At 37.5% G+C, this 27,520-nt stretch overlaps 1 protein-coding gene across 1 annotated transcript; it reads left to right on the forward strand.

Moving 5' to 3' along the window:
• Nucleotides 1-910: 910 nt before the first annotated feature.
• On the forward strand, nucleotides 911-25,798 carry Vbp1 (VHL binding protein 1). The gene is made up of 6 exons (XM_060376653.1): nucleotides 911-1,051; nucleotides 3,867-3,991; nucleotides 8,953-9,019; nucleotides 12,321-12,419; nucleotides 21,715-21,853; nucleotides 24,771-25,798. Exons 1-6 carry the CDS (start codon nucleotides 962-964, stop codon nucleotides 24,839-24,841), a joined length of 591 nt encoding a protein of 196 aa, XP_060232636.1. The 5' UTR covers nucleotides 911-961; the 3' UTR covers nucleotides 24,842-25,798.
• Nucleotides 25,799-27,520: the final 1,722 nt, after the last annotated feature.

The raw sequence follows: 27,520 nt of genomic DNA on the forward strand, positions 1-27,520 counted from the left end.
AGCTCCTGGAACTCAGGATTTCAAGCTTGGCAATGAGCCCTTTATAAAACTGATCCATCTTGCCGGTCGTAATTATAATTAATTTAAAATAAACTAAATTTACATACATATACAATCTGCTATAAGCATTCTTTAAATTTTTCTTAATTCATCTGATAGTTCTCCCTTCACTATACTACTGTTGTATTAAAACTTCAAAAGTCTGAGAGGCTTGCTTTCTCTCTCTCACTCTCTCTCACACACACCCTCTCTCTCACACACACCTTAAAAAAGGTATCAGCATATAATTACTTGGTTCTATATGCTACATTTGCTTTATTTGCAAACAGGGTCTTACGCAGTGCTTATGCCACCACACTCGGTTTATTGATAGATTTGGTTTTTAAAGAGTTCTTGTGGAGGACAACACTGTGGAAAGTCCTTGGACCTACGAATTTAGGAATAGCTCGTGGGATTTTGTATGTAAACTATAAGCTTGAATATGTTTGAGTCAGAGGGCACGAGATTCTCACTGAAGGTGGCTTTGAGAAAAATTGGTGCAGAAGGTGAGGTATTTATTATGAATCCGGGGGGTACATACACTCAGAATCGGGTTCATTGGTCTGCGAAAGGTAATTGAAATCGCCGCGGAAACCCCTCTGGAGACTGCACTCTATCTTGAGGTGCAGGTGGGGGTGCAGTCTGGCACGGTCTAGATTCCCAAGATTTTAGCCTTGCCGGTTCCCTAAATCTTTAACATTCATTTTCCCAGGAGTCGGAATTGATCCTCCCGCTTCTCCACCGCGTCTTTTCCTAAGCGTGTCACTCAAACGCGTGGCGCCAATCACCAACTAATACGTAAGCACCAATGAATACGCAGACTCACGGGAACGGAGGCGGGCCTGCGAACGCAAACCTCCAATCACTGACACCAACGGCGGACGCCTCAGAAGGCAGTTAGTTACGCTCGGGCTTTCTAAAGATGGCTGCAGCTAAGGACGGAGGTGGCGTAGAAACTGCTTCTGGAAACGGGCGACGGCTCCACCTAGGGATTCCTGAAGCCGTGTTTGTGGTAGGAGACCCTGTTTCTAGTCGTCTTGGTTTCAGGTTGAAAATTGCTTTCCGCTCACTAGCCAGGCCTGGATTGTTGGGAGGAGCTGAGCTGAAAGGTCCCGCAGGGGAATGCCCGGCCTGTTGCCTCCGCCTGCGTCTCGGCTTTTCAGGCCTCGTGGAGAATGGCTTCGAAAAATGGTAGCTCTACCAGGGCCCAGAAGAAGGAGCAGGGAGGAGGACTGGGGAGCTGGAACTGGATGCGAGGCGGGTTGGGGCGTGGCGTCCTTTGGGACTATCCAATTGCTGCCAGTTATCTTCTACTGTTGCCTCCAAAAAGAAAAAAAAAAGGCGGGTTATCGAGGAGCACAGGACAGCTAAGATCTGGAGACTTAGATGGGTGGACACTTAGTACAGTACGTAGGCAGAGCATCTTTTATTAAGGTGTGGGTACTGAGGGGGCCTAGTCAGCTTGAGCAAGGTCGTGGTCCGTTTCCTTGAGAACGGAACCAGACTGCCTAGGAAGTAGATGATAGCACGAACGTGAAGTCCGTGTGTTTTCTTGCTTTAAGAATGAAAAATGAGGGGGAAAAAAATGAAGCCTTATACAGTAGGTAACCGGCTGTCATTGGATAGCTAAAACCATTTTGTAGTTGGCTTTAGTTACGTTATTTGAGCAGTTTGATAGACAGCAAATTGTATGTGGTTGTGAGAATAGTGGGGAGTTCAATTGGAGGGTTTCATGTAACAGGGATACCAACCCAAATTCAAAGAGAAGATAGTTGTATATATTTTATTTATTTGTACTGAAGGATTACTAAGTACCTGAGTCGAGTTTTCCTTGACTTTTTGGGTTGTACCAAAAAATTATATATACTCTTGTCTTACGTCTTAACATTCTTCAAAATGTTTTTTTTTTTTTACATAAATCGCATTTTGCACTGTATATTTTAATGTGTTAGTGGAATATTTTTGTGTGTATTCTTAATGTGCTGTGCTTTTGAAAATATTTTCAAGTGATCTTTACATGAAATAATATTTTCTGAGATTCAGAAATTTTCTTAGAAATTTTTGCAAAACTTTGGGAGAGAGTTTTGCTGTTCTCATTTTGTAGATGTAGTTGATGAAACCTAGAAACGGTATAAATGAAGTATACAGAATTTGCATTTGAGCAGTCAGGAGGGCTTCAGAACCTCTTTGGTCATGCATGCTCTGCTACTTAGAGGTAAGGTAATTCTTTTGTGCTATTTCTCCTGATCCTACCACAGTGCCTGATACATAGTTTTGTGTGTGTATTTGAATTCCCATTGTGTCTTAAATATAGCATAGTAGTCAGATAGAAATTGAATTAATGAATACAAACTTTATCTAAGGGCTTTATAGTCTTATCCTAAAATATACCCTATTTATTTTTGAGCCTCACACTGTAGCCCAGGTTGGCCTAGAACTCATTGTATGGAGTAGGCTGACCTCAAGCTTAGAGAAGCCCTCCTGCCTCTACTTTCCAAGTGTTGAGATTAAAAACAAACACTGGCTCCTCTAAAATTTTATGGTTAAACTTTATACCAACAAGATGTAATAAACAGACTAAACTTAACGTAATTATCTTGATGTTCCAAAACTAATGGGAGTGGCATGGTATTGTAACAACAGGAAATTCTATGTTAGAGAGTATTTGAATCCTGTCCCAGGCTTCCCACTTGCTGCTTAGTCTTGTGTATATATTGAGGACAGTGTTTGTGGAGTTATTATGAAAAATAAAACATGTGTTAAATTGACTTAAAGTAGTAAGAAAAATGATAAATTTGGCACACAATTTGCTCAATTCCTTACTGACTGGGACACATGAATAAACTGTTTCATTGCTAGTAATTTTCATATTTACTACTAGGCCCACATGAGAAATGTATAAAGCAGCAAGGTCATGTGTCTTAAATTAAAAACAGAAGAATAAATTAGGTACATAATATATGTGAACTGTTCAAAACCAAAATGGTCTGTATTTTATTTATTTTTGTCTTTTTTGAGAAAGGTTATTATGTAGCCCAGGCTGACCCAAATTTATTATATGTTTGAGGCTGGCCCTGAATTTTGGATCTTTCTGTTCACACTTTCTGAGTTCTGGGATTATAGGCCTGTACCATCATGTTTAGCTTATCTTTCACTTTTCTTCTGGCAGTATTGGAGATGACCTAGGGCCTCATGTCTTGTAGGCAAGTGGTATAACCACTGAGCTCCATCTGCAGCCATCTTTAACTTTTTATAAGTAATTTTTGGAAAAATTATGCTTTTGGAAAAATTAATTCTCTCCAGTGGAGTCTCAGTGGGTATAATAGCCACACTTAAGGGTAAGTTCCATGCCTAGCAGTAGTTGGCCAACACAAAATGAATTCAGTAGCATTTTTGTATACTTTTTATCTCATATTACTTTGTTTGAGCATTTTTTTTTCTCTTATTGGCCTTTTGCTTGGATATTTTCATTTTATTTTTTTGTGTTTATCTTTTAAGGTTTTGCATTTTTACTGATTTGTGTATTTCTCGTGTTTTTTTTTCATTTCTGTTTTTAAAATTATGGCTTTTTTTTTTTTTGTTTGTTTGCCTGTATTCTAAAGAGACAGAAAAGGAGTACAGAGCTGAGGAGGTGGGAGGATTTTGGAGGAGCTCTGAGAGGGCAAACTGATCAGAATATATTTTATGAAAGTTTTTTTTTTTTTTCAAAAAATTTAAGCCTTTGAAGAGAACAGAACTTACTCTTTTACATTTTATAAACAAAGAAGTGAAAAGCAGATTTGTGATATAAATTAAAAAATTTGTAATACACCTTTTTTATATTAAAGGAAGATGTAGATTCTTTCATGAAGCAGCCTGGGAATGAGACTGCAGATACAGTGTTAAAGAAGCTGGATGAGCAATATCAGAAGTATAAGTTTATGGAACTCAACCTTGCTCAAAAGAAAAGGAGGTAATCAAAACAATTTCTACATTTAAAAACTTTATTATAATTATTCATATGTATAAGTTGTACAGGCTAATGAATTTTACTCTGATATATTCATACCATGCAAATATTGTGCTTGGATCATATTCATCTTCCCTGATGCCAACTACCCTTTCTTTTTACTTTATTCTGGTGTATTTTATTTAACATGATGACCTATCATTCTGTTAATGATGTTGCAAATGACATATTTTCATTCTTACTAATTGTTGTATAATGTTCCATTTCCAATTGTACCATGCACACATAGTTGTTTATCCATTCATCTGTTGTTCTTGGTTATTATGAATAGTGCCAAAGTTAATATTAGTATGCATACAATTCTTGCATGGTTATTTTATTTTCTTTGTGTATGCAGTCAGGAATAACACATCTGAATCAATTAGTATTTTCATTTTCAGGTTTTTTTTTAATTAATGTGTATGTGTGCATGTACATTGAATGCCATGGCACAGGCATAGGCTTGATTGAGCCATAGCGCATGTGTGAAGTTCAGAGAACAACTTTGTAGAGTCAGCTCTCTTCTGCCACTTTGTTGAGGCAAGGTCTCTCTTGCTACTTCTGCCACTTTTTGTGTTCCAGGCTGTAAAAGAAACTTTTATTCGCCTGATGTGATTGTCTTCTCAGAGGCCTACTGCCTCCTTCTTCTAACCTAGGCCTGGTCTTGGAAGCCTCCGAACAATCTAACCTAGCTTCTGAGAATTACTGCTTAATAAGCTCATCCTTTTGTTCTTACAAGCTCTGGGCTGCCTGGATCAACTTAGCTGGTCTGGCTCAAACTCCTCTCCAAGCTAACTTACACAGTCTGGCTTTTCTCTCAGCCTTTGAATTGCTCTGCTTGGCCCCAAACTAATTCCATCATTCTTTTCTAATCTTCTGCCTCCCTTTTACTTTCTGTCTCATTTGTCTTCACCTGAATTCCCAGTGAAAACTGCCTCTCCTCCCCCCCCCTGCATTGTCCATTAAGTAGCTACCCTTTCCTCTCTCTTCTCATGAGAGTTGGGCATATCCTATTCTGTTAAGTCTTGTCTGATTTGTCACTTTGTGTGCCCCTCAATTAGACATCACTTTCAAACATGGTGCTTCCTTCTATAAACTAACTTTACCTTCATTGTTTGGGATTAAATGCATGTACTACCACACCTGGACCTAAACTTTTCTTTACCTGAAACTTGCTCTGTACCAGGCTGACCTTGAATTCAGATCTACTTGCCTCTGTCTCCTGGATTAAAGGCATATCTGTATTCCACCCAGATCACACAGCCCTAGAAGGTCTTTGGATGTAATCTCCTGCCAGAGCAGCCATGGTCTGAATTAAAATTCTTCTATACCAGGATAGCTGACCTAGGAGCCTCTGGGCAGTTCCCCTGTCTCCTGAGCAGGTCTCATCTTGCCATGCTGAGATTACAGATGCCAGCTATTCAATCCTTGTGTGTGTGTGTGTGTGTGTGTGTGTGTGTGTGTGTTTGTGTTTCAGAGATTGAACTCAGGTTGTTAGGCTTGCTCATCAGAAAGAGCTTTTACCTGCTGGAGCCATTTCTCTGGCCTCATTTTTATGTTTCTCAGGAACATGCATATTGTTTTATAGAAAAGCTATTATAATGTACATTATATAAAAGTGTGTAAGATATCTTTTCTGTATATCCTTGTCAATAATATTGATTGATTAATTTTGAAATAGTGTCTCTTGTAGCATAGGCTAGTCTTGAATTTGCTGTGTAACAAAAGATGACTTTGAGGTCCTGATTTTTCTGCCTTCACAGTACAAGTATTACAGTTACAGGTGTGTACCATAGTGCCTGGCTTTATTATTTCTGCCATACTGGGTAATTGAACCTAGGGCCTCAGGTGTATTAGGCAGGTGCTCTACCTTTGAGTTATAATGCTAGCACTTCTTTTTTATTTTGAAATAGATTCTTAAGTTGGCCAAGTAGGTATTGAATTTTGAATTTTCCTGTCTCTGCCTCCCAAGTGTCTGGGATGACAGGTCTGCACCAGCCTGGTGTTTTTGATGATAGCTATTCTGACTCTGGTGAGATGGAATCTCCTTAGTTTTAATTTGCATTTCTATGATGCCTAAAGGTTTTGAACATTTTCTTAATCGTTTGATATGTTTGCAACAGCAAAAGAAACTTATTTTAAGTACCATTTCATTTTCATTTCAGACTCTATTTAATCAGGGAAAAACTAAATTCAAGGCCCCAGGATCTAGGGGAACTGGGGATTTCCCAATAGCTGAACAGCTTCTGTTACAAAGAAACAGTTGTCTGAGTTCAGATATCTCAGGGACAACTTGTAAGGTGAAAGTTATCTGAGTCTAGATATCTCAAGGATTACTAGATCTTTCTGGCAGGGTCACACTAAGTTCATGTTCCCCGGCCCAGGAACCCACTACTACCCTGATTGATGGAAACTCCCTTGCTCAACCCCTTACGTCAAAATAAAATTAGACAATGCTATATCCCTCGCTTTATAATTCATCCTTTAAATATGCTATACAACCTCCCTTTAGCATCAGTGTTCAGCTCCTGAGTCTATTCTGTGGCCTGATCAATCAGTAGCTGCTTGATTATAATACATTTTGTGATCTGCATTTACCTGGTGTTTGAGTAATGTTGGATTTAAGTGGACCCCACAGCAAGCCCTTCAAATCATTACCAACTTAGTTATTGGATTATTTTTTTTTTGTTTTGGTTAAGTTTTTAATTCTTTACATATTTTAGATTTTAATACACTATTAGATGAATAGTTGGCAAATATATATCCACTCCCTCATACTTGTTAGTTTACTGATTGGTTCGTTTTCTGTTCAGAGCTTTTAATTTGATATAATTTATTTTTTCAATTCTATATTTTGAGCTGTTAGGATCCTATTGAAAAGTTGTAGCCTGTTTTAATACCTTGAAATATTTCCCTCATGTTTTCCTATAGTATTTTTGAATGTCAGATGTTACTTAAAGGTTTTTGATATATTTTTGAATTTTGGGTTTTTTTTATGAGTTTATGTCTAGGTCCTTTGTTTTATACCAGTGGGATACTAGTCTGTTACTATGATTTTGTTGTTGTTGTTGTTATCATTTATACAGGATATAACCTTGTTCTTTTTAAGGTTACTTTGGCCATTTGAAGTTTCATATGAATTTTTGGATTGCGATTTCTATTTCTGTGAAGAATGTCATTGGAATTTTGGTGGGGTTTGCATTGAATACACAGAGTACTTTTGGTAATATGACCATTTTTACAGTATTAACTGCCCATCCATGAACATGGAGTGAGCATCTTTCCATATTCTAGTATTTTCACTTTCTTTGTTTACTTTTTTATAATTTTCAATGTAGAAGCATTTACATTGTTGATCATGTTTCTCTTGTTTGTCTGAGTGTGTTTTATTTCTTTGTGGCTATTTTGAATGGGATTGTTTTTCTGGTTTCTTTTTTAGTGAATCGTTATTGGTTTATAGAAAAGCTATTGATTTTTTACTAATTCATTTACCAGTTCATCCATCTAACTATAAATCAAACCCAATCCTGTCTATCACTGAGATCAGATGAGATTCCTTGTTTTCAGGGTAAGATGGCTATAGACTCCTCAGTTGTAAGAATTTTTTGGTAGAGACTTTGGGTTTCTCTAGGTATATAATCATGTCATCAACAAGCAGGGTTAATTTGATTTCTTCCTTTTTTATTTGAGTTCCATTTATTTCTTCTGTAGGATAAAATTTGAAGTACTGTATTTAGGGAGAGTGGCAAAAGTAGATAGACATATTTGTCTTTTTCTTGATAACCCGTGGCTCTCTTTGTTATCTTTGAAGTGGAGGCTCAGTATTTATATTTCTCAGCTTCACAGGTTGTCCCTTTTTCTGCCTCTGGAGATCATATATATGTCTATATCCTTTTCTACCTTGTATCTCTGAGAGGATAGGTAATAATTCACAGTGGGTGATTTGGACAGCATCTAGACGACTTTGTACATTTTTTTTAACAATGTGACAAGTGTATACACTGAGAAGACATCCCTGTGCTTTGCCTGATACTTAGCTTAATATAATATACATGTGCTGAATATGCATACCCAGAACAGCCCCATACAATACTACATAGGTGGTTGATGTTTCCAAATTTGGCATTTAATTTATTTGGATACATGTTATTTTAAAAATTAGTTATAAAATTAATCTATTTTAAATGAAATTTTATAATCAAATGCAGTGCCTATGAATCACTTTTGCAAAATGTGACTTGTTCTAGAAATGTTAAAAACAGGGAGGAAGACATAAAGTAAGGCTTTTTAAACTATGAATTGTGTATATACTTAGCATTATATCGTATTTTATTTTTTAATTTAAAAATAGTTAATGTATGAATATTTTACCTCCCTGTATGTCTATACACCATCTACATGTTTGGTGCTGTGGAGGTCAAAACTAATGTGAGATCTGCACCTGGGTTATGGATGGTTGTGAGCCACCACATGCTGGGAATTGAATTTGGATTCTCAGAAAGAACAAGTGCTCTAAATCACTTTGTAATCTCTTTAGTCCCGTAAATATTTTAGTTAAGTGTTTATATATTTTATTCTCTATATGGTTTATTAAATATACTTTGTTTTGCAATATTTATCATCTTTTATATCTAAAAATTCAAATAAAATTTATGACATAACTTTTATCTGTGTAAGCAGTTTTTTATTATTTTTTTTAATATTAATCACAGGTTATTTACTTTGTATCCCAGTCGTAGCCCCATCCCTCATTCCCTTCCAATCCCACCCTCCCTCCCTCATCTCCTCCCTGTCCTTTTCCAAGACCACTGCTGTAAGTAGTTTTTAAGGACATATTAGTTGAAAACTGCAGGGCTAATAAGATAGTTGTGATGTTTATTTTTGCCTTTAAAATACTGTTAACTTTTTTTTTTCCTTTTTCACAGGCTGAAAAGTCAGATTCCTGAAATTAAACAGACTTTGGAAATTCTGAAATACATGCAGAAGAAAAAAGTAAGAGTATTTTTGTTTCCAAGTATAAACAAATAAGGATTTAAAAATTATTTTATTTTTATTAATTATAGTTTATCCACTTTGTATCCCAGCTGTAGCCCCCTCCCTCATTCCCTCTCAATTCCACCCTCCCCTACTCTTCTTCTCCTATGCCCCTCCCCATGTCCAATGATAGGGGAGGTCCTCCTCCCCTTCCATCAGACGTTAGTCTATCAGGGCTCATTAGGAGTAGCTGCATTGTCTTCCTCTGTGGACTGGTAAGGCTGCTACTCCCCTCAGGTGGAGGTGGTCAAAGAGCAGGCCACTGAGCTCATGTCAGAGACAGTCCCTGTTCCCATTACTAAGGAACTCGCTTGGATACTGAGCTGCCATGGGCTACATCTGAGCAGGGATTCCAGGTCCTTGTTTGGAGTATCAGTCTCACAAAAGACCTTTGTGCCCATATTTTTTGGTTCTGTTGCTCTCCTTGTAGAGCTCCTGTCCCATCCAGGTCTTATCTCCTGCTTCTTTCATAAGATTCCTTGCACTCTGCACAAAGTTTGGCTATGAGTCTCAGCATGTTTTGATACCCTGCAGGGTAGAGTCTTTTAGAGGCTCTCTGTGATAGGCTCCTCTCCTTTCCCCTGTTTTCTCCCTCTGCAGATGTCTGTCCCATTTGCCTTTCTGAATGGGGATTGGGCATCTTACCAGGGTCTTCCTTCTTGATTAGCTTCTTTAGGTGTACAGGTTTTAGTATGATTATCCTATATTATATGTTTAACATCTACTTATAAGTGAGTATATACCATGTGGGTCTGTCTGCTTCTGGGATACCTCACTCAGGATGATATTTTCTAGATCCCACCATTTGCCTGCAAATTTCATGATTTTCTTGTTTTTAATTGCTTAGTAATATTCCATTGTGTAAATGTACCACAATTTCTGTATCTATTCCTCAACTGAGGGACATCTGGGTTGTTTCCATCTTCTGGTTATTACAAATAAAGGTGCTATGAACATGGTTGAGCAAATGTCCTTGTTATATGAGCCTCTTTTGGATATACACCTAGGAGTGCTGTAGCTGGACCTTGAGGTTGCACTATTCCTAAATGTCTGAGGAAGCGCCAGATTGACTTCCAAAATGGTTGTACAAGTTTACATTCGCACCAACAATGGATTTCTTTTAAGGTTTCTCTGCCATTCGATGTTCCTCTATTGAGAATTCTGTTGAGCACTGTACCCCATTTTTTAATTGGATTACTTGGTTTGCTGCTTTTCAGCTTCTTTAGTTCTTTGTATATACTGGTTATCAGCCCTCTGTCAGATGTAGGGTTAGTGAAGATCCTTTCCCAATCTGTAGGCTGTCGTTTTGTTCTGATGACAGGTCCTTTGCTTTACGGAAGCTTTTCAGTTTCAGGATTTTTTTTTTTTTTTAAACAGAGACCTGATTTCATTTACTCTTTGATTACCAGTATTTAATTTATGCTATAGGATTCATTCTACCTTTTTGAGTATATGCAGTAACGTTAAAAATAGTATACTTCAGCCTGGTGTGGTGGCATACACTTTTAATCCCACCACTTAAGGAGGCAGATGCAGGCAGATCTCTGTGAGTTCGAGGTCAGCCTGGTTTACAAATTGAGTCTAGGACAGCCAAAGCTGCACAGGAAAATCCTGTCTCGAATACACAAAACAAAACAAAAATAGTAGACTTCTGTCAAAAAGGTGGCTTTGTGGTTGTCCCCTAAAATCAAGCTTAATTCTAAGCTCCTCACTTAGATTCCATGTGTGTAAAATTTTATTTAGAAATGCTAGTTATTTTTAAAATGTTTTATTCTGAGGTAGCAACATTTAAGAATGTTTTAATTTTATTTATTTAATTTTTATGGGGTGTGCTACTGGCATATTGGCTTCATAGAAGGAGTGACCCTTTTAGGAGTGACCCTTCTGTTTCTATTTGTTTTTCTGGGCTTTTTATTTTGAATAGTTTGAGAAGGAGTGGTTATAGATCTTCTTTGAATATCTGGTATAATTCTTCTGTGAATCCCTCTGGTCCTGGATATGTTTTATTTTTGTTTTTGTTTTTGTTTTTTTTTTAAGCCGGTAGGCTTTTTATTTCTATGTCATCTCCTCATTTCTTAGGACCTGTTTAGGTTATTGACTTTTAGGTTTAATTTTGGTGGTTTAACTGAATGGTTTACTCATCCATTACTTTTAGGTTTTCCAGCTTAGTGGAATACAGGTTATTTAAATATTTCTTCATAATCAACACTTTTTTGGTGTCGGTTATAACGTTGCCCTGTTCGTTTCTGATTCTGTTAATTTTGATCCCTCTTTCTTTTGGTTAGTTAGGCCAAGGTTATTTAAGTTTGGATTATCTTCTCAAAGAACCAGATATTAGATTTATTGATTCTTTATATTGTTTCTTTGTTTCTATTTAGTTGATTTCTGCTCCGAGTTTTATTTTTATTTTTATTTTTTTTGATGTTGATTGGGTTTGGATTTGGTTTGTTCTTTTTTTCAATTTTTTGAGTTGCATTATTAAGCCATTTATTTGTGCTCTTTCTGATTTTTTAGTATAGGCACTGAGAGCTGTAAATTTTCCTCAGAGGACTGCTTTCAGTGTGTCTCAGAGATGTGGTCTATTTTAGAAAGAGCTCACATGTGCTGCTGAGTAAAATGTGTATTCTTTGGTCTTTGGGTATATTCTTTTAGGTCCATTTGATGTATGATGTCAGTTCTGATGTTTCGCACCTACCATTAATGGATTGATGTTAATCTCTGTCTTTAAATTCAGTAGTAGATTTTTTTTAATGAAATTGGGTGCCCCAGAGTTCATATATATGCTTAGGACAGTAATATTTTCTTGCTTAACTGTTCCTTGATTAGAATGATGTGTCCCTCTTTATCTCTTCTGACTAATTTTAGTTTGAAGTCTTATTTTGTCAAATATTAGAATGATGACATTTGATTGGAATATGTTTATCTTTTATGCTAAGACCTTGCCCATCTTTAAAACTAAAATGTGTTTTCTGGAAGCTTATAACCTTCATAGCTGTAGGGACTAGTGGTATCCTTTTTTAATGGATGAGGAACATGAGGCATAGATAAATAGTGACATGCTAAATTTACACAGCTATTAAGTAGCTGAATTGAAGTCCATGTCCAGTCATTTGATGATAATAACCATTCATTCATTTTACAACTAAGGAAACTTTTGCCGTGATACTCTTTTAAATGTTTTAGGATCAGGTGTGGGATCCTTCCTGTATAAACTTGGTATCAACCTGGCCTGTTTGTAGTACTGTCATTTTTTTTAAAGGAGTCTACCAATTCAATGGAGACAAGATTCTTACTGGCAGATAACCTGTACTGCAAAGCTTCAGTTCCTCCTACTGATAAAGTGTGCCTGTGGTTGGGGGTAAGTAAATCTTAAAGCCACAACAAATGTATTTGTACACCAATGTTTTCTCACCAGCTATTTTTTTTCTTAATATGCAATGTGTTTATCTCCCTTTGATTTTAGAAAGAATGAAGCTATGAAGTTCAAGTAGTCAATATTATAAACTGACTGGATTTAGGAGTATTTTCAAGACTGAACATGTTTAAAGTTTTTCCAAGTCAAGACAAATTGACCAAACCTACTCTTCTAGCTTCGTGTGTGTTGGGGACGGGGAGGAACATGAACTCAGGGCTTTGAGTATGCTGGGAAAGTATTCTACCATGGATCCATATTCCTCAGTCTTTTTTTTTTTAAGACAAGATCTCCTATATAACCCACAGTGTCCTTCGACTCATAGTCCTCCTGCCTTTCCTTACCAAATATTGAGGTTGCAGGCATGCCACCATGCCCAACTGTTTCTCCAGTTAATGTTTGTTTGTTTGTTTTTAATGCAGAAGGAAGAGAGTGGGGAGGGGTTGTTTCTCATTTGGTAAAGTGCTTGCTTTACAAGCATGTCAACAGAGTTTAATACCCAGAACTCATAAAAAATGCAAGACATTGTGTGTTTGTGATCCTAGCCCTTGGCAGACACAGAGAGGAGGATCCTTAGGGTTCATGGGCCAGTTAGTCTAACCTGATTAGTGAGCTCTGGGCCAATGAGAGACCCTATTTTAAAAAATGAGAAGTCTTCCTGAGGATGACACCTAAGGTTGTGCTGCTGTTTACATGCATGCACACAAACATATTCTTTTAAAAAGCATGTAACAGAAGGAAGAACAGAAGTAAAATAGTCCCTGTTTAGTGCTGATAAATGTTTCTTGCCTGTAAGAGGTAATAGTTCTAGAAAGATCCCTGTAAATGTAAGGAGAAAAAGATTATAAAATCTTTGAGGTTAGAATGATTTAATTTTTTTTTGTTTTGTTTTATGTATATGAGTGTATTTTATGTGTTTGCCCTGTTTGTACCACATGCCTGCCTGGTACTCTTAGAGGCCAGAAGAGGGCATCAGATCCCCTGGAAAAGTAGTTAAAGAGATAGTTGTGAGCTGTTATGTGGGTGCTAAGAAATGAAACCTGTCCCTCTGGAAGAGCAGCTAGTGCTCTTAACAACTGAGCCATCTCTCCAGCCACCAGAATCTCTTCCTAAATATATTCTGTTTACGATGATTTCATAAACTTATATCCTTTTTTTCTTTTTTTGGTGTTTGTTTGTTTGTTTGTTTTGAGACAAGGTTTCTCTATGTAGCCCTGGCTGTCCTGAAACTCAAACTCAGAAATATGTCTACTTCTATCTTCTGAATGCTGGGATTAAAGACCTGTGCTACTATACATGGCCCAGTAGGGTCTGTGCTTTTTCAACCTTCCTTTCCTTGGTCCCCTGACCTAGTTGAACATAGTTTTTTGTTGTTCATTTTTTACTTCAGTCAGATTCCCATGCAAAGTAGCAAGTGCATGATGCATATTACTTCCTGCTTATCCACATCTCCTTGTTGGACTGATTTTTTTCCCTTGCTGCTATTTTAGGAGGTACTCTAGTGCTGTGAACAATGGACTACTTAACACTTTTATCATATAGTTCATCTATCCAAGTTTTGTTAGTTGAGTTAATTTTACTTTGTCCATTTACATTTTGTTCTACAACTATAATTTCAACTATAATACAACTAAAAATACAACTAATTTGTTTAGTCTTAGTTCCGTGTTTGAAGGAAAGATTCACTGTTCATCACTTAGCCTTTTTTTTTTCTCTTCTCATTTTTTTTTTTTACTTTTTTTAATTAATTACACTTTATTCACTTTGTATCCCCTCCCCACTGTGGTTCCCTCCCTCCTCCCGTCCCAATCCCTCCCTTCCTCCACCCTCTGCATGCATGCCTCTCCCCAAGTCCACTGATAGGGGAGGACTTCTTTTCCTTCCTTCTGATCCTAGTCAATTAGGTCTCATCAGGAGTGGCTGAGTTGTCCTCTTCTGTGGCCTGGTAATGCTGCTTCCCCCTCAGGGGGAAGTAATTAAAGAGAGGCCAATCAGTTCATGTTAGAGACAATCCCTGTTCCTATTACAATGGAACCCACTTGGATACTGAACTGCCAAGGGCTACATCTGTGCAGGGGTCTTAGGTTATCTCCATGCATAGTCCTTGGTTGGAATAGCAGTCTCAGGAAAGATCCCTGTGCTCAGATGTTTTGGTTCCGTTGCTCTCCTTGTGGAGTTCCTGTCCTCTCCAGATCTTACTGTTTCCCACTTCTTTCCTAAGATTCCCTGCACTCTGCCCAAAGGTTACCCATAAGTCTCAGCATCTACATTGATAGTCTGCAGGGCAGAGCTTTTCAGAGGTCCTCTGTGTCAGGCTCCTGACTTGTTCCCTCTTTTCTCCTTCTTCTGATGTCCATCCTCTTTGCCTTTTTGGGTAGGAATTGAGCATTTTAGCAAGAGTCCTCCCTCTTGATTAGTTTTTTTAGGTGTACAGATTTCAGTAGGTTTATACTATATTACATGTCTATATGAGTGAGTATATACCATGTGCATCTTTCTGCTTCTGGGATAGCTCGATCAGGATGATCTTTTCCAGATCTCACCATTTACCTGCAAATTTCATGATTTCCTTGTTTTTTATTGCTGAGTAATATTCCATTGTGTAGATATACCAATTCTCTGAAAAAGTTCACACATGCATGCAATGTGTTTTTATCATCCCTACCCCCATTATGTTCCTTCAGTTTCCCCAGGCACTTCAACACTTTAACCTGTTCTTCTTGACTTTGTGTGTGTGTGTGGGGGGGGGGTGTTGGTCATCATTAATTACCCCGTGGTTTCAGTTAGGGCTACATGTACGGATGGGTGTAGAAACCATCTGTTGAGGCGTGGGCAACATACCAGTGGCAGCATCTCTGAGAAAGGTGACTCCTCCTTAGCAGCCTTCTACTACTGATAGTTCATCAACTAAGGGGTCGGACATCTGAAGCTCCTCTTTTATCCGTGAGGAATGTTAACCAGATTTATCTTATAGGCAATCATGACTACTGTGAGTTGATTTGCACATTAGCCATGTCACCTCTGGAAGACAGCATTTCACAGTTCTTCTCTGGCTTTTATATTCTCTCTGCCTGCATCTGAGATGTTCCCTGAGCCTTGAATTAGGGGAAGTTGATGTAGAAAACCTATCTATGGCTGAACACTCGCAGTCACTTATTCTGAATACTGACCATTTATGAGTCTCTGCATTAATCACTACCCACTGCAGAAAGGAAACTTCTCTGTCCAAGATTAAGAGTATCACAAATATGCTACTGTAAAAGAAATATTAAGAAAGCAGTTTGACATGACCATTTAGTGAAACAGCAGCAGTTATCTCCACCTTGGACTGGTCTGTGATTTCTTCAGTTATGAGCTACTAAAGCTTTTTTTCCCCTGAAAATATACCTGAATATATCAATGTGGGATGACTGTCTATATTTAGTTTTTCTGTGACCATTTGATTCTTAAAATTAAATCGTTATTTTATTTCAAGAAAAATGATTTTTTTGTGTGTGTGTGTGTGTGTATATCTGAATGTGATTTGGGTTCTATCCTATTATTTGGGGAAATAAAAATATTCATATGTTGGATTTCCTTTGTTTTCAATATCTGCTACATTCTCTATTTTAGTCTTTTTTTATTAGATGTGATTTACTTTAGCTTCTCTGACTTTTTCTTTGTCCTTGTACTTATTCTGTTTTGTTTCTTTTATTATTTTTTTTAAAGAAAGATTTTTTTTTCATGTCTATGAGTGTTTTGCCTACATTTCTATAAGTGCATCATTTATATGCCTGGTACTTTGAAGGCCAGAAGAGGGTTTTTGATCCTCTGGAGCTGGAGTGACAGGTAGTTACGAGCTTCCATGTGGGTGATTAGAGCTGAACCAGGGTTCTCTGTCTAACAGAGTATGAGGGGTATGTACTCTTAACTTCTACAGCTACTCTTTTACTTTTATCACTATTTTCATTTTCTTTGCTAACTTCTTCCAGTTTTTTCATCTTTATTTTGTTTTATGTGTCTTACTTGAATACTTGGATTCGAATTTCTCTCATAGAATACCATCTACCATAGCCTTTCCTATCTCAGTAAATAGTAAATAGACTCTTTTATCTGGTAGTTAAGAACAAAAACCTTTCAGTCATCTTTGACTCTTCTAACTTACTCTGTTAGCCAGATTTTCATCAAACCTTCTTCGAAATATATTGAAAAGCTAACCATTCTCACTTTTTTGCTGCTATTTCCCTGCTCTGTGCCATTTTTGTGGCCATTACTGTTAAAGTAATGTATGTGAATAGTTTGTATAGCTTCCATTGAAAGGTAGTACCAACTTGGTGGCTTTAACAATGGAACTTGGTTGTCTTTTGTGGTTCTGGGGGCCAGAAGTCTGAGATTCGCCTTGGAATCAGGGTCATTTTTTTCCCTAAAGGCTGTGAGAGAAAATTTCTTTATTGATCTCTGCACATAGGTGTTCAGAATTTTTCCCTTTTTGTATTAACACATGTGAATGATTTTAAATTGGTTACCTTTATAAAGAAATTATATGTTCAAATAATTTTTGAATTATATTTTGTAGTCTGCAGTACTGAAGGTTAAGATCTGTCTGAACATTTTTTTTTTTTGTGGGAGAAAGACACTGCTTAATCTAGAATATATATATTTTTTATAATGTTGTAGGTACCAGAGGTTAGAGCTTCAGTATATCTTTTGATGGACACAGTTCAATTCAAATAAACATCTTAATTCATTTTCTTGCTTTCATCCCTGTTTTCCTAAAGCCTCTTCAAGCATAGGGGGCAAAACTATCCATTAAGATTTGTTGGCTCATGCCATTATTTTATCCAAACTTTGTAGTAATTTCTCATCTCATTCCAAGGAAAAACCTTTTGAGTCGCTGGCAAGTTCCAACACAGCCTAGTAAATATTCTTCTGATACTTCTCTTACCTAATATTCTACTTCCTAGTTTGGCCACAATTGGACTTCTCCCTGGACCTTGACAATGCTGATAAATAAAGCTCTGCCTTCAAGCCTTTATTCTAGAGCTTTCTTTTTGAGCTTTTCCAGCTTTAACTGCCCAAGTAATACTTCTAGAACATATGAGATCATGTCATTTTCTCGATGAAGGCTGTATAAGTTTCCCCTGTCAAAAGCTAGGCCCACTTCCTCTTTGGTACAATGTGACATTTTAGTGTCACAGATACCATTTCTCTTGAGTAAACACAGGGTTTGCCTCCTTGGGTTTATGTGTGTGTGTGAGTTTGAGTGTATATGTGAGTGTGCGCATGTGTGTGTGTGAGAGAGAAAGACAGAGACAGAGCAATGACAGGGACATGTGACTGTATGTATTCACAGAGGCCAGAAGAAGGCATACATCCTTTGAGCTGGCGTCACAGGCAGTTGTGAGTTGCCCAACAAAGCTACTGTTAACCAAGCTCTGGTCGTTTGGAAGAACAGTGCTTTTAACTACAGTGTCTTCTTTCCAGCCTTTTTATTCTCTTTTTAATATTGTGGTAGAATATTCTCAAGTTAATTTAAATTATCTTAAGGTTTCCTGTTTCTTGAACAGCACTGTGGCCAATACTTACGTATATATAAACTAGTAAAGAAAGGCTTCCCTTTTTGTATACTTCTTGGAGATACAATTGTTAGGTATAAGAGTAAATTTGTGTACTACATAAAATTTTTTGAGGCAAACTCTTAGTCAGTGCAGTCTTAAAATGACTGATCATTTTAAGTGGGTCCTCTCTGTTCATGGTCCTAAAAAGCCAAACTTAAAGTATCAATATGGATGGGCTCCCTTGGAAGTTTGTGGGGAAGGGTATTTGTTTACAGCCTCATTCCAGTGCTATATGTAACACCAAAATACTGCTTCCTTGCTGGTGTTTATAGTCTATGTGCATTTGCTGACTTATGTCTACAAAGCCAACAGTGATAAAAATAACCCTGTACTTTAGATCTTTCCAGTATTTCCTTGTGCCACCAACCATAGACAATTCTGTGTTCCTGAGGTTTGATATAGATTAGGTAGTGTCTGTATGTTAGGATCCACTCTGACAAATCTCCGGAGCCACAGTTTTCAGGGATTAGGTTGGGATATTATAGGTTTAAACAGCAATAATTCTGCTTAATATAGAAGTCTATCACAAAGGATATACTTCTGTGATTTCATTTATCAAAAGTTCAAATACAGACAAAACTACATTGATAGAACATTCAGGAAAATGATTACTTTTAGCTGGAGAATATTAACTAGAAGTGTACATAAGAAACATTTGCTATATTGATGATACTCTGTTCTATACCTGGGTAGTGTTTTCATAGATCCTCTGGGTAGATACAATTCTTTGTAGGATTTTAAAATTAAATAATAATAATTTTTTTGGTAGTAGAGTTGAACTGAGAGACTAGGCAGTGTCTGTGTGTCTGATCTATACCAACTTTTTAATTATTTTGATTATACATATTTATAGGATGCAATGTGGTAATTATACAATGTGTAATGATTTACTAAGGGCAATTAATATTTTCATGTTTTTACTACTTTGCATTTGGAGTCTTTAAGCTCCTTTTTTTGTAGTATTTCATCAGCTACATAATAGGAGTCAGGCATCATGGCAATACACATAATCTCAGCATTTGGTGGGCCAATTGCTTCAAGTTCAAGGTTAGCCTGGGCTACAGGGTAAGATTTTGTTTCAACACTGCTCCTCCAAATATATAGAAATAGTAGAGTATTGTGAACTCTAGTTAACACAACTGTTTGGAACACTAGAACTGTGTTTTACCTATTACTAGATTCCTTCTATCTCCTACCCTGAAACCCCTCCCAGTCTCTGATAATCACTATACATTCATTTTTTTAAAAGCATCTACATGTAAAGAGATACATCCTGCTATATTTGCCCCTTATGTCTGACTTAAAACCCAGTTAGCCTACTGATATTTTATACTGCTTGGAGTTCCCATATCTACTATGTGCCACATTGTTATGTGTAAAGGTCTCAAATCATCTCTTTGAAAATATTGTGTCTCTTTTTAACACTTACTTAAGATAAAATTTATAGCCAGGCATGGTGGCACATGCCTTTAATCCCAGCGCTCAGGGAGGCAGAGGCAGGTAGATCACTGTGAGTTTGTGGCCAGCCTGGTCTACAAAGAAACTCCAGGACAGCCAAGGCTACACAGAGAAACCTTATCTTGGAAAAACAAAAAGTGGATAGTTTGATGGCCTTTAGTGTGTTCATAGTTATGCAACCATCACCTCTTTTTATCTCCAAAACATTTTATTTACCTAATAAAGAAACCACATTTCTTCATTGTATATTTCTTCTGCTACCTCCTTTCCTCTGGCATCCACTGCATTTGACCTTTACCAGACAGCTAAGTAGCAACCACCAGTTTACTTCCTTTCTCTGTGTATTGGCTTCATTTCTTTTTCTTTCTTTTTGTTTTATTTTGTTTTGTTTTGAGACAGGGTTTCTCAGCATAGCCTTAGCTGTCCTGCACTAACTTTATAGATCAGGTTGGCCTCGAACTCGGAGATCTTTCTGCCTCTGCCTCCCTGAGTGCTGGAATTATAGGTGTGTGCCACCATGCCTACTTCAGTGTCATTTCTTCATTGCCCCAAATAACCTGTTGTATAAACCACATCTCATTTATTTATTATAAACTAATAGATATTTTGGTGTATCTCTTCTTTTGGGATACTGTGAGTAACTTTTTGTGCCAATATATAATTTCAGTATTTTTGAGTTAAGTAAGTTTCCTGGCTTTTAATATTTGCTAGTTTGTTGGCTTGATTGCTTCCTTCCTTTTCTTGTTTTGTTTTGATACAGGGTCTTTCTGTGTAGTCCTGACTTTCCTAGAACTTGCTATGTAGACAAGGCTGACTTCAGACTCAGTGAGATTCTCCTGCTTCTTTTTTTTTTGGGGGGGGGGGTGTTGAGGGCAGGGAATCAGAGAATGTTTATTTTAGAGTAAAATAAGAGTGATCATTGTCCAGGAACTTAGATTCAGGTTGCTATGCGATGAAAATTGAAGTTTTTTTCCTTTTATATTTATTTATTTATTCATTCATTTTATAATTTATCCATTTTATATCTTGATTGTAGTCCCCTCTTTCATCTCCTCCCAATCCCACCCTTCCTCTTTCTTCCCCCCATCCCCTTCACCTAGTCCACTGCAAGGGGGAGTCTCCTCCCCTGCCATCTGACCCTAGCTTATGAAGTCTTATTAGGACTGCCTGGATCCTTTTCCTCTGTGGGCTGGCAAGGCTGCACGGCCAGGGGGAAGTGATTTTCTCCAAAGTGCTGATATTAAAGGCATGCTCCACTATGTCCGGCATATCAGTGTTAGTTGGGTTACTGGTTTCTAGGTATTTGAGATTCAATAACTACCTTTACAGCCATCTATCTTCTTATATAACACAGAGCCTTACATAAGCTGGACAAGTGTTCTGCCAATAAACTCCATCCTTTGTCACTGTTTGTTATTGTTTTGTTTGTTTGTTTGTTTGTTTGTTTGTTTGAGACAAAGTCTTCCTATGAGGCCCAGGCTGGCCTTGACGTGCTGGATTAATGCTTTTTGCTTTATGTTTGTTTTTTGAGAGATTGTTATGTATCCTAGGCTTTCAACAAACTATATAGCTGAGGATAACCATGAACTATGACCCTTTTCCCTCTGCCTCCTGAGTACTGGCATTAAAGGTGTGAGTTTTTCTGTTTGTTTTTCTTTTCTGAGATAAATTCTTAGTATTTAGCACAGTCTGGCATTCCAAGATTATCCTCCTGCATTCCAAGATTATAGCTATGAATCTCTATGCTAAGCTTTAATAATTGTTTGACAGGTAACGTATTTACATTTAAAGAGGTACAGAAGTCTTAGTCAATTTCTCTTGCTATAACTGAATTATCATAGACTGGATAATTTATAAAGAATTAAGCCTACTTCTCATTAATGCAATGTACCCACCTTTTCAGTAATCAACAGTCTATTTCTTGGTATTCTTCAAGAAAAATTGTATGCATGCATAGGTAAGACCATATCTGTCTACCTCTTTGCAGAAATGGTAATGCACGTTATTCTATCTTTTGCCCATTTCCTTTCATAATGTGTGTTGTGATTTTGTGTACTTTGTGTATTTTATGCTCTGCTGTGGCATAGTATAAGAAAACAGACTCATTTAGCCCAAGGGCTGCAGTTTGCAGACACTTGTCCTAACCTAGAGATTGTTAAGTAATTGTCATGACTTCTTTTCTTCAGGCTAATGTAATGCTTGAATATGATATTGATGAAGCTCAGGCATTGTTGGAAAAGAATTTATCAACTGCCACAAAGAATCTTGATTCTCTTGAGGAAGACCTTGACTTTCTTCGAGATCAATTTACTACTACAGAAGTCAGTATCCTTTTAACAAACAAACAACAGAAAGAAGGAAAAAGATTTAATGAAAAGTACTTTCATAAGAAGAATGACTTTATTCTTAAATAAATGTGAAGGTAGAGATTGCGTAAGATAACAACTATTTTTTTAAATTTTCTTTTATTTATATATTTATTGATTACAATTTACTCACTTTGTTTTCCTGGTGCAGTCTCTTCCCAGTACCACCCACCCTCCCTTTTCTCCCACTATGCTCTTCCCTAGTCCCCAGACCTCCCCGTCTATCTGATCCTAGCCTATCAAGTCTCATCAAGGCTGGCTGCATCATCTTCCTATGTGGCCTGGCAAGGCTGTACCCCCGCCCCGGGGGTGTTTTATTTGAATCAAAATTCTTAGGGATAAAATAAATAAATAAATAAATAAATAATGAATTAGAAATGTATAGGCATGGACAGCAGGTTCACAGTGGTGAATAAGTTTTTTTCAAATATTTATTAAGATATCTTTATAATCAAAGAGCTTAATTTCACAAACATTTAAAAGTCTTCCATAAATTAGGTGTCATGGTCCATACTTCTAATCCCAGCACTTCAGAAGCTGAGGTAAAAGTATTATGGATTTGAGGCCACTCTGGGATATACCATGAGACCCTGTAGGTGCTGATTTTTAAACTTTAGCTTATTTGGCCTCTAGCTTCCTTCCAACCCCCCAATCCTACGTAGGAGAGAAAGAAGGTTAGAAGGGAAAGGGGAAATAGACCTCTTTAGACTTAGTTCTGGCTGGTTAGGGCCACCTGTTTCTTTAGGAAAATACCAATCTCAGTCATCAGGATATCTAGCGGTCCAGCAACAGTAAACAACAAACAGCAGCAGCAGAACATACAAGCAGACTTCTTTGTACTCTGTCCATCTCCTCAAAACCCCTGTTCTCTCTCTCTCTGGGCTTTGGTATTAATATTCGATTGAGTCCTCAGAATTCTACTAACTCCAGCTGGCAAAGATCACGCACCTCTCTGTGCCACATGAGGCAATTATCAGCTGTGGATAAACTGAAAGCAACTCCATATCCCACACTTGGGATTAAAACAAAAACCTGTTTATATAATTGAATTTTTAAAGAAACCAAAACTTCCACTGTAAGACCCTGTCTTTTAGAAAGTCTTTGCAATTTCTGCAAGTGTGTTAAGCCATATGAATCATGAAAATAAATAGAGGGAAAATGGGTATCAATGTCTTTCCCTGTTAAAACTGCATGTATAGAATAGGTCCATGATAACTTCATAGCAGTTGTAAAGAAGTTTGGGTATTCAACATCAAGATAATTTAAAGTTTGAGAATGACATATGTGTTCTGTTGTTAGGTCAGGGAATGCTTTTTAAGAGGTAAAACTTTAACACACTGTTTTCAAATGCAATACAGAATTTAGAGGGGAAGGAATGCTTAGCTCTTCTGTTCTCATTTCTTTTCTGTTGCTGTGTTAAAAAATCAGACCAAAAGCAAAAGGATTTATTTGGTATGTACTTCCAGGTTACAGTTCATCACTGAGGGAAGCAAGAATTTGAAGCAGAAACCACGTAGGATCAATGCTTGTTGGCTGTCCCACACTCATGCTCAGCTAGCTTTCTTATATTACCCATGTGAGCTGGATCCTCTTACATAAACTAACAGTCAAGACTATCCCACACAGACATGTCACAGGCCAGTCTGATTGATGACTCTAGGCTGAGTCAAGGTGACAGCTAAAGCTAACTAGGAAACTCTGCTTCGTCTCTTCTCTCTGTTCCTGACTTTTCCACATGAGGTTTTCTGTACTATGATGTTAACTTAGTTTTGTTGCTACAGAACCTGCACATAGTAGATCTGTTCTTTATAACATCTCCAGCATGAATTTACCCAGTCACACATCTTTTAGTCTTTTGGTAATGATATTTCAATTATTAGCTGTTGTATATAATATATGCATATAGGCAGTCTTGAGTGCCTCCTACTATTTTCTCACCTCATACCTCAGCCACTGTCATATGCAATGACTTCCATTAACAGGTTTTTCTCTAGGACATTGCATATTTCAGATAACTAGTTTTATTCACTAAATGTCTCAGACCTTTTATGTTTTCTTCTTTTGTTATTTCCTTCATTTGTTCCCCTACCTGCAAGGATTTCCCTTTATTTTCATGGAGATATGTCAGTTTAAACATCAGAGCATTCCTCAACATTTTCTAATCCTGTCGGAGTGGGTTTTTTCCTACCTTGCACATAGTACTTTGTTTTCCTGGCTTAACTCTGAGCATGTAGTAGGAAGTTCTTGGGTAAGACAAGGCTTCTGATTTAGCTGTGAAATCCCTAGGACATAGGAAGGCTATACCTTGCAGGGTGGCGGAGCATGGGTTGGAGATACTGTTAATTATGAGAGAAAAAGGAGATGTAATGGACAAGTCATCCAAATTGAGTCCTAGAAACTTAAAGAAGTGCCATTTATCATTGACATAATACTAAATTGGAAAAGTTAGAATGGTAGACAGACATTAGTGTATGTTCTGATGAATCTAAACTCCATGAGGGAAGGGACAGTGGTGTTTAGTTTCAGATATATGGAAGTTTGGAATTGGAGTCTAGTTTGAGCCCATGAGTTCAGAGACAGCCTGGGAAATATCATAAGATGCTGTCTCAAAAATTATTGAGAGTATCTAGCGTATATTAAGTGTAGTATTATATCTTAGATATGTTAAGCAGTTAGTGATTGGGAGTCTTGGTTTTGGTAGAAGTTAATTCCAGAATTTTCTTAGCAATTGATAGTATGGCAACATGGCTGCCAACAGTAGTTGTCGCTAATATTTTTCTTTGTCTGATTTCTGTGTCTTTGTTTTAGTTTATTAGTAAATTATAATTTTGTTATCTTTAGAATTATATTTGCATTTTCTTTGACAGTTCTTGCAGATATGGCCAGGGTTTATAATTGGGATGTAAAAAGAAGAAACAAAGATGATTCTACCAAGAACAAAGCTTAACACTGGCAATTGAGAGTGTGGTCCAGGTTTCCAAACATATTGAATAAGCCAGTGTTTATCTTTAAAGATTGATGTAACTTTGAGTGATTTTTTTTTTCATAGCAAGAAAAATTAAAGCTTTAAAAACACCATTTTATTTATTTATGAAAACAAATTACTTTCAAATATTTTATGAAACTAACAGTATCTTTTTCATATTTCCCTACAAGGTAATGCTGCTTTTGCTTTATTTTATGTTATAAAACAACTCTTAACTGAAATGGCCGAAAACTGTGAGGAATGCTATGGAGGTTGCTGAATACTGGGCACCAGCACAGTTTACTTTTTCTTTATTGATTGATTACTCTCACTTGATGTGGTAAACCTTTTAGAGGCAGGAGAGACAGTTCCAATATTTGTAAACTTGTTTTTCTTTAGTACTTGTAGGACATTATCACCCTTTGTTGCTGTCGTGTTCTGTAAATAGGGTTTCATGAATGTCTGCTTAACTTGTAGCTTTTATGATACTCTGAACTTTTCAGGAAAATGATTATTTGCTTTCCTACATACTATGAGGGCTGTTGACATACATAAAACTTTGGCCCCAAATAAGTGCACTGTCTTCGCAATGCCGGTATAAGGGAGACTTGATCAATGTCAGAGAGTACTAACCATTCAAAATTTTAAGCTAAGGTCATTTTATATTATGTAACAGTTCTCCAAAGCACCTGGAACAGGAATATTAACATAAATGTAAATCTGCTTTGGTTAAAAAGAGTTGTAAGCTTTTTTTATTTGTCATAAATTGCATAGGAAGGATAAAATCTCTGGAAAGCCATTGATACTGTGGTAAAAGAACTTGGTGATACAGATTCTGGCAAAAACACATGCATGTTATTCCATATCCGTGTAGTGAAAAGTATACTTGTATGATGTTTTGTACTTGTATTTCATGTTATTAAAACAATGATATATAAACTGTTGCCTGATACTTTTTGCATGTTACTCTTTGTCTTAATCTGTATAGGTTTCTGGCAGATAGCATAAATCAGGTAAAACAAGCATTTATATTGCATGAGTATGGAAACTGGTAAGATCAATTGAAGTGCAAGGGCAGTATTCATTTCTCATCCCCCCCCCACTACATCCTAATACTTCCGGCTGTTAGACCTTATATTTTAACATGAGAAGAAACATTTCAGATGATATCCAAAAGTTATGAGTCTCTTCACAGTTTTATGAGATTCACTTACTTGTACATGACTACTATATTTTTAAATTTTATTTTTATTCTTTTTTAATTTATTTTACATCCCAAGCATGGCTCCGCCCTCCACTCCTCCCACTTCCCCTTTATCCTCTCCATTTCCCTCTAGAAAAGGAGATTCATCCACCCCCAGTATCATCCTTCCCCAGCACATCAAGTCACATCAGGACTGAGCCTATCATCATCCCCTGAGGCTAGGGAGAAGCGATCCAAAAGCAGGCAATAGAGTTCATGTTAGAAACAGACCACCCCCCTCCACTCACCAGGCAACCCATATGAAGACCAAGCCACTAATCAGCTATATGTGTGTAGGGGCCTAGGTCCAGATCATGCATGGTCCTTAGTTGATGTCTCAGTCTCTGTAAGCCCCCATGGGACTGGGTTAGTTGTCTTTGCTGGTCAGGTCTTCCATCTTGCTCCCAACACTTCCACAGGACCCCCGGAGCTCCGCCTCATGCTTGGCTGCAAGTCCCAGCATCTATCCTGATTTGCTATTGGCTGGAGCCTCCCAGACTACTATCAAGTTAGGCTCCTGTTTGCAAGCAAAGCAGAGTATCATTATTAGAGTCAGGGGCTGGCTCTCTGCCATGGGTTGGTTCTCAAGTTGGGCCAGTTTTGGTTGGACTCTCCCTTAATCTTTGTTCCCTTGTTATCACTGCACTTCTTGTAGGCAGGGTAATTTTTGGATCACAGGTTTGCTGGTGGGTTGTTCCCCTCCTTCCATTAGTTCTGCCTGGCTAGGAAGTGGTCACTTAGTTTTCATATCCCCCCTGATAGGAGTCTCGGCTAGAGTCACACCCATGACCTCCTGGGAGCCTATGCTGTTGCAAGCTTCCAGCTTGATAAAGAGTACCCTCGGTTTCCCTTCTTGTTCCTAGCCCTCCCCTCACCTAATCCCGTTCTCCCCGCATCTGTTTCATACTCTTGTTTTCCCTCCCTATGCCATCTCTGGTCCATTTTCCCCTTTTCATCCCTGTATGCTGTCTATTCTGTTTCGCCTTCTGAGTGACATTCTCCCTTCTGCCCTCCTTTTTATTTATCTTCTTTGGGTCTGTGTATGGTAGTATGATTATCCTGTATTATACGTCTAATATCTGCTTATAAGTGAGTACATCCCATGTGTATCTTTCTGGGTCTGAATTATCTCACTTAAGATCCTCTTTTCTAATTCCATCTATTTGCCTCTAAGTTTCATGATTTCTTTGTTTTTATTAGTTGATTAGTATTCCATTGTGTAAATGTACCACAATTTCTGTATACATTCTTCGGTTGAGGGACATCTGGGTTGTTTCCAGTTTCTGGCTATTACGGTCTTGAGGTAGAACTATTCCCAATTTTCAGAAAAAGCACCAGATTTCCAGAGAGGTTGTGTCAGCAATAGAGGAGTGTTCCCCTTTCTCCACATCCTCTCCAGGATGTGCTGTCTCTTGAGT

This window comes from Meriones unguiculatus, assembly GCF_030254825.1.
Source record: "Meriones unguiculatus strain TT.TT164.6M chromosome X unlocalized genomic scaffold, Bangor_MerUng_6.1 ChrX_unordered_Scaffold_30, whole genome shotgun sequence".
Classification (NCBI taxonomy): Eukaryota; Metazoa; Chordata; class Mammalia; order Rodentia; family Muridae; genus Meriones; species Meriones unguiculatus.